The 20,000-nt window shown below is 37.4% G+C and overlaps 1 protein-coding gene across 1 annotated transcript in view; it reads left to right on the top strand.

The window, feature by feature from the left end:
* Positions 1–12,962, top strand: part of LOC135198709 (roundabout homolog 1-like) — a 44,994-nt gene extending 32,032 nt beyond the window's left edge. Inside the window, exons 2-4 of the mRNA XM_064226560.1 lie at positions 8,356–8,934; positions 9,173–10,699; positions 10,852–12,962. Of these exons, the coding sequence (XP_064082630.1) occupies positions 8,356–8,934; positions 9,173–10,699; positions 10,852–11,939 (3,194 nt within the window). The 3' untranslated portion in view covers positions 11,940–12,962. The remainder of the gene's footprint in view (positions 1–8,355; positions 8,935–9,172; positions 10,700–10,851) is intronic.
* Positions 12,963–20,000: the final 7,038 nt, after the last annotated feature.

Below are 20,000 nucleotides of genomic sequence, written 5' to 3'. Positions count from 1 at the left end.
AAAAAATTCCTCACACGACAAGAAGTAAGAGGAAACACTCGTCGATTATATTCACGTCAGTTTGTTCATGTCCGATAAATTTCACCGAATAAGATTTTTTTTTTTTTTCTGATGGGTTGACTTTTCTTGCGAAGCGCTCTCCAAAATTATGCGAATAAAATGAAAGAGCGAAAACAGTTTAATTCAAGCGCCATTTGCATCTGCACTGCCAAAAGGAGTTGAAAAATGACGGGACGTAATTGCTTTGCAAATGACCTTTTGCAATTAGGCAGCTAATGGTGGTTTATATCAAGTTCTATGCAATGTGCATGAGACTGCATAATGAAGAGGCCCGTTGCAAACCCCCTCCCTTCCAGAGGCAGAAAAGGAACAGCCACCGGTTGGTCGGGGGAAGAGAGAGAGAGAGAGAGAGAGAGAGAGAGACCCATTGACGACCAGGAGGAGCACCCATGTGCACAGCCATTCTAGAGACACTGCAGGGTAAGGTCATACTCCTCATGAATATTCAAGAACCCCTGGTCCCCGGGGGGGAAGGCTTGTGGGGGGGGGGTGAAGTCACCCGGAATCGAAGGGGTAAATGGGGATAGGGGGAAGAACAAGAACAAGAAGAAGAAGAATAAGCAATGGACCTGTAGGATTGAGAGAGAGAGAGAGAGACCTTACCTTACCTTACCTTACAGACCTTACATCTTGTTCGGTTGCCCCAGGTCCCTCAGTGTGAGGCACCTCTAATGTCTACCAGAGAGTTGCTAGTACATCTTCCGGTATATTTTGCATCTTTCCAATCTTGGATGGTCTGGGATGCAGTTTAGATATTTGTCGAGCTTATTCTTAAACACATCTACGCTCACTCCTGATATATTCCTCAGATGAGCTGGCAACGCATTGAATAGACGCTGCATTATCGATGCTGGTGCGTAGTGGATTAATGTCCTGTGTGCTTTCCTTATTTTCCTGGTTATATTTTTGGGCACTATTAATCTACCTCTGCTTGCTCTTTCTGATATTTTTAGTTCCATGATATTTTCTGCTATTCCTTCTATCTGTTTTCCATGCCTGAATTATCATGTAGCGTTCTCTTCTCCTTTCCAGACTATATAATTTTTAAGAATTGTAGTCTTTCCCAGTAGTCTAGGTCCTTAACTTCTTCTATTCTAGCTGTAAAGGACCTTTGTACACTCTCTATTTGTGCAATATCCTTTTGATAGTGTGGGTACCATATCATATTGCAATATTCAAGTGGGACTACGAACATATGTTTTTATAAAGCATAATCATGTTCAGACTTTTCTTGTTTTGAAGTGCCGTAACAACATTCCCATTTTTGCTTTACATTTTGCCAACAGAGTTGCTATTTGATCATTGCATAACATGTTCCTATTCATCATCACACCAAGGTCTTTAACTGCTTCCTTATTTGTGATGGTCTCATTATTAGGTCCCTTATATGCATATAGCTTTCTTTCTCTGTCTCCATAATTTATTGATTCAAATTTATCAGAGTTAAATACCATCCTATTTACCTCTGCCCAATCATATACTTTGTTAAGGTCTCTTTGTAGAGCGTTCCTATCTTCATCACAAGTAATTTCTCTACTTATTCTTGTGTCATCTGCGAAACTACTCACTACCGAATCCTTAACATTATTGTCTATGTCTTCAATCATAATAACAAACAGTATTGCAGCTAACACCGTACCTTGCGGCACACCGGATATTACCTTGGCTTCATCCGATTTTTTTCTCGTCGTTTGCAATAACTATCTGTTTTCTGTTGTGTAAAAATTCTTTTAACCATCTTCCTACTTTAGTCCACGATATTGTGTTTTTCTAATTTTCTTCGCTAATATATTATGGTCTACTTTATCAAAAGCTTTTGCAAAGTCTAAATAAACCACATCTGTTTCATTTCCACTTTTCATATTTTTGAATATGTTTTCACGGTGGACTAACAGTTGGGTTTGTGTACTTTTTCCGGGTACGAAACCATGTTGTTCCTTTATTAAACAAATTATTTTTTTATTAAATGTTTCATAATATTTTTCTTCATTACCCTTTCATACACTTTCATTATATGTGATGTTAGACTCACAGGCCTATAATTACTTGCCTCTAGTCTTGATCCACTTTTGAAAGTAGGGGTAATATACGCTAATTTGTGCTCATCATATATCTTGCCTGTATCTACACTTTGTCTTAATAATATTGCAAGTGGCTTTGCGATAGAATGAACTACTTTCTTTAACAAATAGCAGGAATTCCATCAGGCCCCCGCAGCAGCTCCATTTTTAATTTCATTAATAGCCTGCACAATATCAGTTTCTATTAATATCTATGTCAGCTAAATATTCACTATTTTCATCCCTTACTTCTATATCATTATCTTCATTATCTATTCTAGGGGTGAATTCTCTCTTATATCGTTCTGCCAGTATGTTGCAAATTTCCTTTTTTTCATTCGTTAATCTCCCTTCAATTCTCAGAGGGCCTATTTCTATTCTTCTTTATTCATCTTCTTCGCATCTAGTATTAATAGTTTGGGGTTTTTGCTTGATATTTAATAGGGTTTTTTCTTCCAAGTCCCGTTTTTCATTTTCTTTTGATTGTAAACTAATCTTTTGTTTTTGGTTCTGCATTTTCTATCTTACTTTTTAGTTTCTATAACTTTCCATGCATTTTTTTCTTTTGCAAGACCTTTTTCCACTTTCTGATTATTTTCTGGAACAAGATTCTTCTGTCTCTGGTATGCATGAATGATGTTTACTTTTCTTCTTCGGTATATATTTTTCCACTATTATCTCCAATATTTTATATAATATCTCCGTATTTACCCCTTATGTCATCACTTACGAAAATGTTATCCCAATCTTTGTTTAATTCTTCATTAATTTCTGACCATTTTATTATTTTTTACTGTAGAAGTTGTATTTTTCCATATCCTCCCACTTTTTCATTTCTTGCTTATCTCTATTTTCACTTGCTTTGGAATGAACTGTTAATTCTATGACATTATGGTCTGAAATACTCGCATTATAAACTATTATTTCTTTAACATCAATTACATCTCGTTCACAATACTAGGTCTCAAAGTATTTTCCTTTCTTGTTGGCAGGTGATTTATTTGTTGAATGTTGTATTCTAGTAGCATATCTAATAGCTTTTCAAATTGCCTCTTATCTTCTGCACTACTATTACTCTCTTTTTTATATGTATAGAAGTACAACCACAATCTCCTATTCGTTCTTTCCATTCTACGAAAGGAAAGTTGAAGTCACCAGATAGGAGAATAGTCCAGTCCTTGTGATTTCTACATATATCATCCAATTTTTCAATTATTAAGTCAAACTCTTTAGTATAGGAGGTCTATATATTACTATGTTCATCAATTTTTCAGATTCAAATTCTTACCGCTATTAGTTCACATTCTGAGTTACTATATTTCTCATATATTTTTCCTTGTTTTTTGTCTTTCCCATATATTGCGGTTCCCCCTTGATTCCTATTTTTTCTATCTGATCTATAAGTTTGGAACCCTTTTATTTGATCATCATTCCCAGTCTCTTGGAATACCAGGTTTCACTTATATTCATTATATCTATTTTCTTTTCATTTTGGGTTAGTTCTTCTAAGTACTCTATTTTTCTTTTTGAGTTACTCGTAACTAAACCCTGCGCATTCATCACTATGATGGTTTGCGTGTTTTCTCCTTCATTTAATACTGATAGTAATAAGGATTTTCCCATGTCCTCTTTCCTGTTCTGGTATGTTGTTCTTTTTTTCATTTCCAGAAATTCTGACATTAAAAAATCCAACTTTTCCATAATATTTGATCTTCCTTCATCATAATTATTCATTTTGTGTCTGAATCTGCAATTTTCTCCGTTTCTGCAATATCCTCTTGCATAATAAATACAGTTATTATCTCTTGAGTAGAATTTCGGAGCTGATGCTTTGAAATTCTTTGCTGACACCTCTGCATATCTCATTGGTGGTTTGCTTTTCTCTTTTACCTGATATTCTTGATTTCTCTCTTTATTTGTTTCTTTCTTATTTGGATTTTATTACTTGGTTGGTTATTTATTTGATTATGATTCATGGCTACAGGGTGCATATATTTGCATTTTTGTCGAACTTACATCCTTTTCCTTCTTTTAGGTTTTTACATATTTTTTTGGATGCAGATCTCTGCAATCATCCCCATATCCATCTAAGTATGCACATTTACATATATTTCATAGTTTTGACATATCTTAGGATGTTTGTAGTAACATCTTTCTCCAAATCTGCAATTCCCTCTTTTCAAAAGGTTGCAGATTTTGTCTTTCTTGTCTATCTTTTTTCCTCTTTCCCGTCATTGTATAGATCTGGGTAGAGCCTCTTCGGGATTTTGCTTTTCTGTTGTCATATCGTATTTATTTCTTCGTAGGTATGCTGCTTTATTGCCTCATATGTATATCAATGAGTATCTCTGCATCCCATACTTTTATCTTGTTCTTTGTTTTCCTTATTTTTTTTCTGTCATTTCATTTTTGTTTACTTCTCCTTCCGTTTTCCTCTTCTTCTTCTTTCTTCTTCTTCTTCTTCCTTCCTTCTTCTTCTTATCCTCAACTATTTGTACATTCAATCTTGATTTAATAACATTGTCTATCCATGATAGACATGTTGAACAAAAAAATTCTTGTATCTTTTCTCAAATCTTGTATTACCTCAGCACACTGTGGATGGGTCGGAATGTTGCATGCAGCACATTTTCTGATTAGGTTTTGTGGATTGACTATGCTATACCAAACCTTACACAGTTTGCATGCTTTTGGCATTCTTTTTCCTAATGCATCAATTAGTATATTCACAAGATTCACCTTATTCATTTTCTTTGTCGGAATATGTTGGTTTATGTATATTTTCTTTATGAGTCTCTTGACCACTTGGATTTTATTTGGAACTTCTTCAATTATTTTCAAGATGTTTTCATTAGATTTGTTCCAGTTTGAAGGATTATATCCTTCTAATATATCTATGAATGCTTTTGTATCTTTTTGGTTAGGACTGTTGCTGATTTCATAGATGAGAAATGCCAGTTCCCTTCCTGCTACCTCATCGTATTGCGAATCTGCTAAACACGCCAAATTACGCCACCTTTTCCCGCAGTTGGAACTTACTGCCATCTGTTCTGATTTATTAGTTAATTACACTTGATAAACTAACGAGAAGACGCTTTATCCTACTATTTTTCACACTAATCTTATCACCGATAGTTCACGAACACTTCTAGATATTTCTCAAATTCTAGTCGTATGTTAAACTTGTGATATCTGTTGATTATTGTGACTTCACGCGGGTACGTCTCACCAAGCAAGAGAGAGAGTGGGAAAATGGTTGGGTGGGATGAGTAAGAGATGATGGGCATTGAGGGGGAATGGAGAAAGGGAAAAACAGAAAGGAAATAGGAAGGAGGAGGAGTTTACCGATGAAATTTAGTTCTTTTTTAACGGTCCATTCTTTTTCAATGTTTATTTCGGTTGTTGTTGTTGTTGTTGTTGTTGTTTTTCTAACTCATAGTACAAGGTTTCGTCTTTAAGGCGTTCTCCTTAATGGATTTGTACTCCTGTGTCTTCTCAAAACGTTTGAAAACTCTCTCTCTCTCTCTCTCTCTCTCTCTCTCTCTCTCTCTCTCTCTCTCTCTCTCTCTCTCTCTCATACTGCCGATACATTCTTGACGTCTCGTAAAGGGATGTCAAAAAGGTATTTTCATATATATATATATATATATATATATATATATACTATTATATATATATATATATTAAATTTATGTGTATGGGTGCGTGTACATGTGTGTAAATATATGTATATAAAATGGCATCCGTTTTGTAAGGCCGGGCAGTTGAAAAAAAAATGAATTCAGCATTCAAATAATCTTGACTGTTTTTGAATACGTTTAATATTCATTCATTCATATGTAACACGCGCCATTTCCGTTGATACCGCCGAATGTATTTATACCAAATGAACTGCCCCCTTGACACATCGAAGAGTCAATATCGTTTTGGACAACCGGCAGTTTGAAAGAAGTGCACTTCAAAAGGTGTGTTCATTTGTATTCAGCGGAAGTACTAATGCTGTAGTCTTTGCATTGCTGAGTCTTGCAGTCGGGTGATCGCACCGTTCAATGTAAACCAGTGGCAGATGGAAACTTGAACATCTGTCGTATATATTTACATGTGTGTATATATATCAATATATATATGTGTGCGTTTATATATATACACATAAGATTATATATATATGTATATATATAATTTATATATAAATATAAATTTTATGTATATATATATACATATATATATATATATATATATATATATATATATATATATATATATATATATATAATATATATATATACTGAACACGGAGTGTGCTTGTATGTAGATTTCAAGCTGCTATGATTGGCTTATGGAAAACTAATACCTTGTTAAATTAATGACTGCAGATTCGCTTGGTCAGTTATGCAATCTTAACCTCTAGCTGCGTCATTGATAGATAGATTCAGGCAAACATGAAAAGATAATTATCGATGCAAACAGTTAGATGTGAGAAAAATTTAGCTTTTTATCGATGTGAACTCCTATTTCAGTCTTGATAATTTTTGTCTTTTTACCGAAATATTCCTGCAATATATTATTATCTATCTGTGACGACTTTCTGACACGTCCAGTGTAATTATTAAATTATGAACTCATAGGATGAATCGTCTATTCTTGGTGTGAGAGTTGTGAAGAGATAAAGAGTTTTTATGATATCTGTTTACTTCGGAATGTTTTCTCGAACACCCGTCAGCTTTTAGGGGGGGAATGGGACTTCGAACTAGGTGAGGTCCTACGGCGCAAACTGCTAATCCGATCTGAAATGGAGTTGAAGACTTTAATACCGTGCTTCGTGGTTGAGAGAGTGGAGAGGCGTTACTCGGAATTTATCTAAAGGGACCAAAATCCAATTGCGAATTAGTGGGTGTCTTTACGTCTCTCTCTTCTCCCCGAAACGATTCCAAAGTACCTTCGAAATGACAGCGAATAAACCCCGATCTAAGAATAAACCGCCGCTTGGCAGAGCGGTTTGCGAACGAGCGCTCTTTCCCCGGCGTTGTTTTGCAAAGACGGGAATCATTTCCTGGAACAAGGAGCAATTTCGAGTGTGTGAAAATTCCAGCCCTTCTGCTTGTCACTCTCCTCGTCCGCGGTTGTCAAAGCTTCCTCGGTAATCTGTCGCCGGTTAATCACGCGTCAGCGAATGGGTGTAAGAACAGTGATTAAGAATGTCATTCCGATGGAATTGCACCGCCATGCTCTGTTCGGTAACGGCCTGGAAAGCTGTGCTATTTTGTCATGCTCGTTATTGGAACCTCTTCTGGGGCAGCGTTTCCTCGACGCAGCTTTCGTTGCCGGAGTTATGTGCAGAGACGACTTTGTTGGGCTGGGGGTTGGGGGGTAGGTGGGGGTGGGGGGGGGCGGGTTCCTGTTTGCCATTTCCCAATTTCATTTTATGATGACACTGAGTTTTTTTCACATTTGTTTTAAGTGTGTGTATGTATGTCATACGCATTAAAGAAAACTTTGCGTCATAGTAGTTTAATATGCATGGCTTCTTGTCATGCCAAGTTGGAGAGTTTTGTTTTTTATTTGACTTAAGATTTATGTTCATTTATCGTTGATTTTCAATAATGGAAGAATCTGCACGTGTACGATCCAGTTTTCATCCTCCTGAGTAACAAATGAAAGTAGCTACGTGTATATGAAGTCATGGAAAATCAGGTGTGCTTACTATGTAACTAAAAAAAAAATTGGTTATTGTTTATTTTCGGCTTTTGAATGGCACTCCCTATCACAATCATAAATGTTTTCGAAATGTAATTCACTTATGAGATGAAATAGGCGTTCTGTTTGGAAAATTATGCTGTTTTCTAATTAAGTGTGGTAGTCTGAAACGTTAGTCCTCGAAGAGTCTGTCGTTTCGTATTTCAGAGCTAAATTTAAAGTTTTATAAATTCTGTGTGATATTTTGAGATAAGAAAAAAATTTCTTGAGCTGAAATACCAATGTAAGCTTTTACTTGTGATTTAGTCAGTTTCTTTTATTGTGACATAATCATCCTAACCTTTCGGGATCTGGTGTTTCCTTTCAAAATAAAGTTGCCCCCCCCCCCTTTTTTTTTTTCCTTCACCTGAAAATAAAATCTGACAGTTTTTATTTGCCACGTTTAACTTATCAATATGTAGTTGCATTCAACTTTTGCATTATAAAAGGGGTAACTCATCATCTGAAAAGAGTTCTCATTTGCGCACTTTCTCTATTCCAGGAGTAACTCCAGTCATACGCGAGCAACCTAAAGACATAGTGGCCCGACGCAATGACCCAGCCACTCTCAACTGCGCAGCTTCAAACGCTGCGCGAATCACGTGGTATCGGAATGGCCAGCTGGTAGTGACGTCGCCGCAGGATCCCCGATCTCACCGCGTCCTCCTGCCCTCAGGATCCCTCTTCTTCCTCCGCGTGGCCACGAACAGGAGGGATTCGGATGCTGGGACTTACTGGTGCGTCGCCTCCAATAGTCACGGAGCCACGCGGTCGAACAACGCCACCCTGACCGTGGCGTCCCTCGGCTACGAGTTTGAAACGTCCTTTGAACCGGTGACCAAAGTGACCATTAATGGTTCCATCACACTGCCGTGTCGACCTCCCAAAGGGACCCCGGAACCTAAGTTAAGTTGGCTCCAGGATGGCCTGGAAGTGATTAACTCCAGTCGAGTATTTGTGATGGAGAATGGCGAGCTTGTTATTAATGGTACACAGCAAGAAGATTCTGGAACCTATCTTTGTCGTGCCCGGAATTTGGCTGGTACCAGGGAGAGTCCTCCAACACAACTTGTGATAATGAGTAAGTGTGGTCTTTCATCTCTAAGTGTATCCGTCAGATTCTTTTTACGTAACTTCAGCCATAACTTTTACTGTGTAAGTGATTTTTCATGACTTATGATTAGAGTTATATCTAACCTGCAAAATAAATTTTCATGTTTAAAATTTATGAAATACAAACATGTTTGCTATTTCTTGCCTTGTATGGATTTAATTTTTATTGCATTTGTAGTAAGGATGTTTACTTTATTTCTTTACAGCTCCCCCATGGTTCGAGGAAAGACCTTCAAACATGACGGTGGCATCTGATGTCACTGTTCAGCTCGCCTGCAAGTCACAAGGTCATCCAGCGCCAACAGTTACTTGGCAGAAGCTGGATGGTAAGATGCCTATAGGTAGAGCAATGATCGAAGGTCAGCATTTGGTGTTAGAAAAGGTAGAACCCGCCGATTCGGGCGACTATGTTTGTAAAGCTGAAAATGAAGCTGGAATGACCTCTGCAAGAGCAACTCTTGTGATAGTTGATGCTCCTGTAATGACACAAAAACCGCAAGACACACAGGTTGTGGTTGATGGAGCAGCAGAGCTCACTTGTCAAGTTGAAGGTGACCCATCTCCATTTGTACTTTGGAGACTTCCAACACAAGACAGAAGTGCTCTACTGACGCCTTCATTAAGTGTTGGTCATATTTCTGTTTCTAATGATGGACAGAAACTGTCTCTGCAGAGACTAGCAATAACTGATAGTGGAAGTTATTACTGTTGGGGAGTTAGCAGTGGAGGAGGAGTAAGTGCAAAGGCAGAGGTGATAGTTGTAGAAGCATTTCCTCCACCTGTTGTAGGAATTGGTCCGTATGACATTGCAGCTAAGCCTGGTGGTGTAGCCTCATTTTCTTGTGAAGCAGTCAGTGAATATGCTAAGCCATCTATATCATGGTGGTATCGTCCTGCTGCTCACATAGCTGCCCGTCAGCTCACTGAAGATAGCAACAATTCAAGACTCTCTTTTCAAGATAATGGTGCAATCATTTTAAAAAATCTTCAAGCGTCTGACTCTGGAATATATTCATGTCACATCACAGCTGAAACAGGTAAAATTGAACAAGAAGCCATCCTAAAAGTAGCTAGTGACACCACAGAAACTAAACCACCAAAACTTCCTGCTCCTCCTTCAAAACCTAAGCTAATGTCAGTGAATGAAACATCAGTACATCTGACATGGTTGCCGAATTCTCAAATGAAAAGCAGTTCTGAACAGTGGTATGTAGTAGAATACTGGCAAAAAGACTGGGAAGAGTGGAGAGTTGCAGAGACTGATTTGACTGAAGAAGCTTGTTTACTTAATAATCTATCACCTGGTCGAACATATTTCTTTTTAGTCCGTGCTGTTAATAGAGAAGGTATTTCATTCCCAAGCCCCTGGTCAGACCCTGTCATTACACAGGTACGGAATGATTTGTCTGTCAGTGAAGAGGAAATTCGTTACACAAAACGTCGTCTCTCACGCCCTGTGGTATCCATCACTGATGGTAGCGTCACAAGCCCCGACAGCATTCGTCTAACTTGGAAGTTCATAGCATCTACAGACAACAGTGTTGAAGGTGTTCTTGTTTATATAATAGAATCCCATAAAACTGTCAGAGTAATCACTGTCCTTGGATCTGCATCTTACTCTCATGTTCGGGATCTGAAGCCTAACACTAACTACACATTCTTCTTGGTTCCCTTTTGGCAAGGGATTGAGGGTACCCCATCAAACTCATTTTCCATCTCGACTCCAGAAGACGGTAAGTTGCATCAAATTTAGCAAAACAAATTTTGCTCTTTCTAAGTTTTTCCATAATGTAATATTCCAGATAAACTTATTTTAGTTTTAAAAATATGTTTCTATATCAGATTATATATTCAAATCATTATTTAATTTTTTCTCTCATTTCAGTTCCTTTATCAGCTCCAAGCAAAGTTAGTGTGGAGTCTCATGAAGATGGTTCAACCCTTATCACTTGGGATACACTTTCTTCACTGGAGGCACGTGGTGAAATCATTGGTTATCAGGTAGCACTCTCATATAATGGAACACAAACTACAGAGACTGTTGTTAATCCTTGGCTAGAAGCTCGTGGTCTGGTACCAGGCCGCTTGTATACAGTGAGAGTAGCAGCTTTAACCAGAGTTGGTCCAGGCCCTTTCAGTGCCCCGGTGTACATGAATGGAGGAGCAAAGGGCATCTTAAAGATCCATGATAGTACATCTTTAAGCAATGAAAATTCATCTGTTTTGTATGCCCAGCCAGAACCCGAATGGCTTGCTTATTTGTTAGTGCCTTTAGTTATTGTGCTCTTTCTAGCAACACTTGTTTACATTAAAAGGCTACGTCGCAAGCCTCCAGCTTCCACAGTACCTCGTACGCCGTCACTTTACCAAGATTCTTCAATATATCCCACCCAACATAATGTTCAGGTATACAGTGAGAAGAAGCTGTGGCAGTCTTCCGACAGTGACAGGGATTCCAGTTTATCTTCAACTCGCCTGCTGCGTTCCAATCCCTTGATTAACGAATATGCAGAGCCTAAAGTGCAACAGATCAATGAGACAACAGAGCCTTATGCTACTACGGCACTGCTGGCTCCTGAATCCCCCCATCTAAACAGAGGCCCTCCATGGAGACACCAAAGTGATGACTCAGGGGTCCAGGTCAACTGGTCGGCAATTCTTCCACCCCCTCCAGCATGCCCCCCACCACCCCAGGATCTCGATCTTGGAGACCCATTGCGATCAGCAGATCCTCACGATATACATATCATTCGAAGTGTTCCTTCGCAGCGTAGCAGTGTCAGTGGTTCAGAGCAATACAAGAGACCCTGTGATAGTACATCTGAATATAGTTATGATGTTTACTCGCAAATGACTCCGAATGAGAGCCAGACTGGATATCATATGTATAATGCAATGCCTGTTTGTGGCTGTGTCGAAGTGAGTATAGAGGATAACTCGTCACAACAAGTTGATGTATCGAAGAAAACTTAGTTGTACCATTAAGACTCCTTTTAGTGTCCTTTTCTCGATTATGTACAACTGATGTAAATGTTTTATACGAATTTCAGCCACCCATTAAGCTCAGCTATGAAAATACCGCAGATCTCTCCATTTTGTAAGTTAGGTTTTGTAAATAGTGAAAAAAATAGTGAAATTTGATACCAAAGATGTAAATAGACGAAAAATGCATATCCATTATTTTATATTCGAAAAGCATCCAAGTAAAAAATTTAGTAAAGCTGTGACAATTTCCATGAAAGATTATTAACAAATCATTTGTATGAGCAGATGTTGGCCCAGGTATATTAGTTGAAGTGTGTGGATAGGTGACAGCTTCCTCAAGAACAGTTGTAGAAAGACTTGTCATCAAGCAAAAATCAAGCAAACTTTGGCAGCATTTCCTGTCTGGTCTTGGTCAGTCTCAAAGAGCATTTGAGCCTGACTCAAGTAACACAAGCAGATGTTGCTGTTAACCAATGTAGTTCAGTCTCAAACACGTCCATCCATTGATACAAACATTTATACCTTACCACGTCCAGTGCATTGGGTGGCAAAATATATTTATCCGGCAGTTATGCTTTTACTTGTACATATCAGTATCCAAGCAGCTTTATAATATACTTCTTCGCCAAAATGTAAAAGAATATTTTGCCTACCATACGTGTGAAGAAAATTACATTTTGGCATTTCGAAGTGGAAAGGACTAAAGCAGATGGTGAGTTCGAGCCCAAAGAAGGATGTTCTGATAAAGTGATATGATATTCATAGCTTCGTTTAGTTTCTAGTGAATAGATGATCCTGTATCCTAGTCATGGAGAAGTTGCCTCTGGGCTACTCATAGTTCTAGGTCAAATAGGTGCGGATAATATCGACGTCAGAAGCAGTCAAAGGAAGAACCCTGATTGAGGCGTGAAGATGTATTATTAAAAAAAAAAAAAGTGTATACATATGCACGTATGAATGTGTATGTGCCCTACAGTCGTGTATACATGCATACATTCGTATACAAACATATATATAATATAAATATATATATATAAATAAATATATAATATATATATTTATATATATAATATATATTATTACACATATGTATATACGTACGAGTGTGTACATGTACGTACGATTATGCAGCTATAAACATCACAGACATGTGTTACATGTACGCGGACCTGTTTATATATACAGTATATATGAAGCTTTATTAGCGTAGGTGTCTGTGGAAGTTAACATTGTTTATTTTTCTAATAAAATTTGTTGAGTCCTTTGTAAGTGTCCAACTTGATTTCTTTAACCTGTTGGGTAATGAGATGAGGCAGTCACATTGAGGTGGTAGCTTTCTTTTGCTTTTTCTCAGCAAAAGTGAAGGCATTGACCTTTGTTGGTGCACTCACACACACACACACCACACACACACACACACACACACACACATATATATATATATATATATATATATATATATATATATATATATATATATATATATATATATACAGGGTGTCCATAAAGTCCCAGTACCATTACAAGCAATAAACACATGTAATGGTACTGGGACTTTATGGACACACTTATATATAACATATATATATATATGTGTGTGTGTGTGTGTGTAAAGGAATCAACTCGTATATCCTTACATGATTATGTAATTGTAGACACGAAGAACAAATCTGCTAGTGTGGTGAAGCCATCGAGTTGAAAGAGGCAGAATTTACTTCCAGTCCACAATGAGAAATCTCGTGTGTATCGAATTCGGCTTGCGTGGGTAACCGAAGCCTCTGTTGGGTAACCAAGATATACCAGGTTACCTTTACTACCAATGGGTAAATGAGAGATGGCTCACCTGAGGCCAGAGTTCATCAGACTGGCTCTGATCGGCAGGAATAACTAGAGGTCTTTCAATTCTTTGGTTCGGGGTTTAGAGGTGGGAAATAACTTTGAAGTTTTTTTAGGGTGAACAGTAACGCGATTTCTCTCTCTCTCTTCTTCTCTCTCTCTCTCTCTTCTCTCTCTCCTCTCTCTCTCTCTCTCAAAACATACTCGTACGAGTATATACACGTATGTAATAAAACAAAATATATATACATATATATGTAAATAAAATGTATTGTATATCTAAATCTATCTATCTATCTATCTATCTATATATATATATATATATACATGTGTGTATATATATGTATGTATGTGTATATATATGTATATATATATATATATATATATATATATATATTATATATATATATATATATATATGAAGAGTTGTAAAGTCGTGCATTTTACAGTCCCCCGCCCCCTCTCTCTCTCTCTCTCTCTCTCTCTCTCTCTCTCTCTCTTTTCTATATATATAGAAATATATATATGATATATATATATATATTATATATATATATATATATATTATATTATATATATATATTTAGTATATATAATAATATATATATATATATATATATATATTTTTATATATATATATATATATATATATAATATATACATACATATTCATAGATATATGTACATGTATATATACACATAATCATGATGTGTATTCAATTATACACACGTCTGTGTATATCTTGAAATGCTGATCCACACGTTCCTCTGGGATTACCCGAGACGAAGACATGCGAATCACACACTTTTTCTCTCCTGGCGGCGCTTCCGTCTGATCTTGTACACCAGCTGTCTTTGTAACCCCAACTTTTTGCTACTTAGCCCCTTAAGGGAGTTAACAGTTACCTTTTTTCCTCTCTCTCTCTCTCTCTCTCTCTCTCTCTCCCTTCCTTTGTTTATTTTTTGCTTTGATCAGAAGCTGATTTTAGTTCAGTTTAGATTTTATCACTGAATTTCTCCTCTTCCTCATTTGCATTTTACAGTCATGTATATTGCTTTCCTTTTTTTGTGGTTTTTCCTTAATTCTCTGTGGGTATATTGTTTGTATATTTCGCGAAAATGCCCTAATTCTTTTGTTTTATTTTTACATTCGGTTATACCAGTACCCCCTTATGTTCATTATATTGTTTTTACTGCTCGTATTTCCCGAATTTTAGATAGCATATTACATTCTCCGATTGCATAACAATTATTCCATTGTGTTTTCGTTATGGTGAACTTATTTCAAAGTTCCAGCGCCCTTATTTTGTATGTTCGTATTCCACAACGTATATGTTTCCATTCAATTTTTCCGGTGCCCGTAACCATTCTTGACCTTATTTTAGTCCGCGCCCTTTGTCTTCGTTGATCCTTGTCTGATATCTGTCCATGGCTTTTATCCTTGGCCCTGTCCCACCCTTTGGCTTATTCTCTTAGTTTCAAGTATTTACATCCTTACTTTTATCCCTTCCTCAAGTATTTTTTGTCATTTTACACCCTCTTGTGTTTTCTCGGTAATCTTCCATTTTACGTGCCTCGTCCTTCTCTTGTTTTTTTTTTTATTTCTCTTTATGTCTGTTACCCGTCCTTGGATTATTCATCCTCTTCAATATTTCGTTTTTCTCACAAGGGCATTTTTTTCTATTTACGTCTCAATTCTAACCTTTCATCTTTCTTTTCCAAGGAAATTCTTATGCTGAACTTGGCTCCGTTCTTTTCATGAACTTCATATTTGTTTTGAGTATATTCTCATTGTTAACCTCTTATATGGGTATTTACTTTCAATTCGTAATATTGTCATAAATTGAGTTGGGGGGGAGGGGGGGGCGGGCGGCGCCGCTCAAAGTTTCTCAGATTATTATCCAAGGTCGCGCATGCGCCACTGCTGAAAGAGGCTGTGCAGTTAGTGCACAGTAAATAGATTTTTACGAAGAACCAAATACGGCAATTTGCCACAATTTAATGAAACGAAGTCATGACAAATTTTTAAACCACATTGAAGGGAAAGATGAACAAGATTAAATGTGATTGATCACGTTTGTATTTTTATTACTGACAGCTGACGTATTAAGATAGAGGAAATGGTAGGACAGTGATTGGAAATTCTTGCTTTTATTAGTTCATCTAAATAAGGCGCAGTCAGCATTGCAGTTATCGCAAAATAAGGATAAATGAGAGTGATCAACGTTGCACGTATCGCTAAATGAGGCTGACTTAACGTTGAACGTATCATTCACTGAAAGCAATTAACTTTGCAAGCAACACTGAGTGTGTAATTAACATTACACGTGTTGCTTAATGAGGCTCATTTAACACTTGGGCGTACCGGTCATTAAAAAGCAATTAACTGTGCAAGCATCATTAAATGAGGGTGATTAACTGACTATGAGTCCTTAGGCATATTTGCAAGACGAGGCATTAATCGTACTTACAGAAATTTTTCTTACTAATAACATGGTTGTTACGGGCTGCTTTAGGAGCAAGAGCCCGTGCCGGCAAGTTGCTGGCTCAATCTTATGCTATTACTATGAAGACTCTATACGTCAACCTCCCCGTAATGGAGTAGTGCCGTCAGTGCACCTCACGGGGCGCGCTGTAGGCATTTCTAAAGGTCCTAAGCAAGGCCCCTAGCTGCAACTCCTTTCATTCCTTTTGCTGTACCTCCGCCCATATTCTTTTTCTTCCATCGTGCTATGCACCCTTTCCTAACATTATTTCATAAGTGCAACTGCGGGGTTTTCTTCCTGTTACACCTTTAAAATCTCATACTCTTAATATTCATTTCCAGCGCTGAATGAACTCTTAGGTCCCAGCGCTTGGCTTTTGGCCTAAACTCTATATTCCATAGTCAGTCTATCTATATACGGCCATCGCTTTTCAACCGACATTTACGTAGATTTTTATTTATTTATTTATTTATTTATTGTTTGCATAATAAACCATTTTCATTTTTCTAATTATTGCCTTAATTTTCTATTGTTATTTTATTTTATTTATATGTTTTTAGTTTTATTTATTTATTTATTTATTTATTTTTAGTTTTATTTTATTTATTTATTTATTTAATATATTTTCAGTTTTTTTTAAGTTTTTTTATTTATTTATTTATTTATTTATTTTTAGTTTCATTTTATCTATTTATTTATTTATTTATTTATTTATTTATTTATTTATTAATTTATTTGTTTATTTATTATTATTTTATTTTATCTTATTTATTTATTTTTTCATTATTAATAACGTTATCGCTCCTCATATCTGCTCGGGCGTCGTCGGCGGCCTTTTCGGCCGAAACCTCACGAACCGCGCTGGGCTGTATTATTTCACGAAACGTCCAAGCGACGATGCATCATCAGATGACTTGCCAGTCGCGGCTCTCACCTTCGGAAATGCACCTGGTGTGCCCTCCTGTTGTCATTTCTGGGCCCGAATAGTGATGAAACCATCCCCCGACGTTGTAGTCTAGTACGGCCGCTGATAGAACTATTTATATAACGATTTATATACCGGCGATTTCGTTTCCATCCCGGGGAACAAACCGTTCGCTTCCCGGATATGGTGATGGGCGACTTTGAATGGGTTGGGTTTTGTGTGTGTGTGTTGTGGGGGGTGGGCGGTTGGCGGGAGCGGGGGGGAGATGTGTAATGTCGACCTTTACTATTCACCACTGTTCCCTCACGATATTAGCGATAGGAATCGCAAACATTGATGTGCGTAATAGTGGTAATTGGCTGATATGAGAATTGAAGACTTTCACCATTACCTTACAATAACATAGTAGCGATATCAATCGCAAAATCGGATGCGTAATAGGGGTAACTGGCTAATGTTAGTAACAAAGACCTTCACTATTAACATTAGCGATGGGAATCGCTAAAACAGATGCGCGTAATAATGGTAATTGTCAAATGTAAGGAATTAAAAGACCTTCACTATTCCCTTACAAAATGGTCGACAGGAATCGGAAAAAACTGATGCATGTCATAGTGGTAATTGGTTAATGTGGGATTAATAAGATATCGAAAAAACGTAAAACAATGAAAACAGGATTGGCAACTTTAGAGTAAGTCACGAGGGTAAAAGGCAAAATGAAATGACTTCTTTGCGGCCGGTGATTAGAATGAATATAAGTTTTTATGGTGCCCGATTAGTGAAGGATAGTAACTGGTCATTATTTAATGGTGATTACACAGAAATGTATGAATACTATATTACTATAATATGCCTTAATGACAGCAATAAGCAAAGAGAGTAAATGCGTATAGCATTTGACATTAAACATAAAAAAATAATAAAAGGAATCAGTAATGATATAAAAATGGTTTCATTGTGCTCGTCTGTCGGTTAAAAAGCAGTAGCTATTTGTATCCTGCATAATACGGAATGTTCTTGTTGGTACAAGGAAAAGTTCCTCGTTGGACGAGTGGTTTACGTACTCGCCTACCGATTCGGTAGTCCCGTGTTCGATTCCCCGCTCTGCCAACGTGGAATCAGAGGAATTTGTTTCTGGTGATTAGAAATTGATATTCCAGTATAGTGTGGTTCGAATCCCACAATAAGCTGTAGGTCCCGTTGCTAAGTAACCAATTGGTTCGTAGGCACGTAATAATATTTAATCCTTCTGGCCAGCCTTAGGAGAGCTGTTAATCAGCTGAGTGGTCTGGTTAAATTAAGATATACTTTTTTTTTAACAAGGAAAATGTGCCTTACATATCGGGCACATTCGCATTTGTATATATAGTGTATTCTAGAGTAGGTATACTGGTTTTATTTTTCCACACCATTTATATTACAGTTCTCGAAATGATTCAGAGGCTGGAATGTCGGTAAAAAAGTAGATCGGTTTTATTTTACGCTGTTGTTGCAAAGGGTTTAAAAAGATGACGTCACGCGGCTTCTCTTTCCTCATAAATAAACAGCGTGATTTAAAGGCTAGTAAACTCGATGTAATATCAACACATCAAGAACGATAATAAACATGCGTAAGGATATGCTGTAGTGCAGTGCTCTCTCTCTCCTCTCTCTCTCTCTCTCTCTCTCTCTCTCTCTCAGAGGTAGATTAATAATGCCCAAAACTATACCAGGAAAACTAAGGAAAGCACACAGGACATTAATCCACCACGCACCAGCATCGACAATGCAGTGCCCATTTATAATGCATTGCCAGCTCATCTGAGGAAACATAATCAGGAGTGAGCGTAGAAGATGTGTGTAAGAGTAAGCTCGACAAATATCTAAGCTGCATCCCAGACCATCCAAGATTGGAAGATGCAAAATACACCGGGAGATGCATTAGCAATTCTTTGGTAGACATTAGAGGTGCCTCCCACTGAGGGACCTGGGGAAACCCGAACGAGCTGTAAGGAAAGGTAAGGTCTCTCTCTCTCTCTCTCTCTCTCTCTCTCTCTAGAGCGGCAGTCGTTCGAACTACTATGGCCTTTCCATACAAGACCACCTTAATCTAAGCCTCGTTATTCCTTGTCATACTAATGAGTGAGTGCAGTAACTAACGAGTCTCGTTGGTAAGTAATGAGTCCTGGCGATAATCCATCAGGTTGCAAAGGCTGTTTATAATAGTCGACGTCTCAAGACAAGATAACGAGGGCAAGGGGGGCGGGGGAGAAAGGGGTGGGGTGGATGGGAGGGAGTTGGGTTGAACCTATAGAGTTCGTTTCAAACCCCTCTGGGCTTCGAGTGGTCAGTGATACGACGAGTGGGTCTGCCCCGCTACTTTGTCTTTCAAGACGTTTATAGAGAAATCTAGACGAATCTCGTAACCCTCCCCCCTCCCCTTCCCCCGTTCAATCAGTCGGGTAACTGGGTTTATTCTACTCGACTTGTGCTGTAAGCTTATTTGTCATTGTTATCCGTCTTCACTTCAGATTCTTATGAAACAGACCAAAAAATATTTGTAGCATTTTATGAATTTTATTGTTTAATAAATTCATACTTATAAAGTAACCTTTCATTATGTGTTTTAATGTTTAATGATTTTTTTTGTTTATATATGAAGTAATAGTAATGATTTTGTGGTTTATCTATGAAGTAATAGTAGTCTCGTGCATCTACAGTCTTTTTGCCGTTTACTTGTAATGCTATAATCCTATGCATAATGTTAAGTCATTCTCATCACTTTGACGTTGACCCTCAGTCTTGCTTTTGTTTGTATGGTGT

The sequence above is a fragment of the Macrobrachium nipponense genome, chromosome 22 (genome assembly GCF_015104395.2).
Source record: "Macrobrachium nipponense isolate FS-2020 chromosome 22, ASM1510439v2, whole genome shotgun sequence".
NCBI lineage: Eukaryota > Metazoa > Arthropoda > Malacostraca > Decapoda > Palaemonidae > Macrobrachium > Macrobrachium nipponense.
This window is presented reverse-complemented; position numbering and strand designations above follow the sequence as displayed.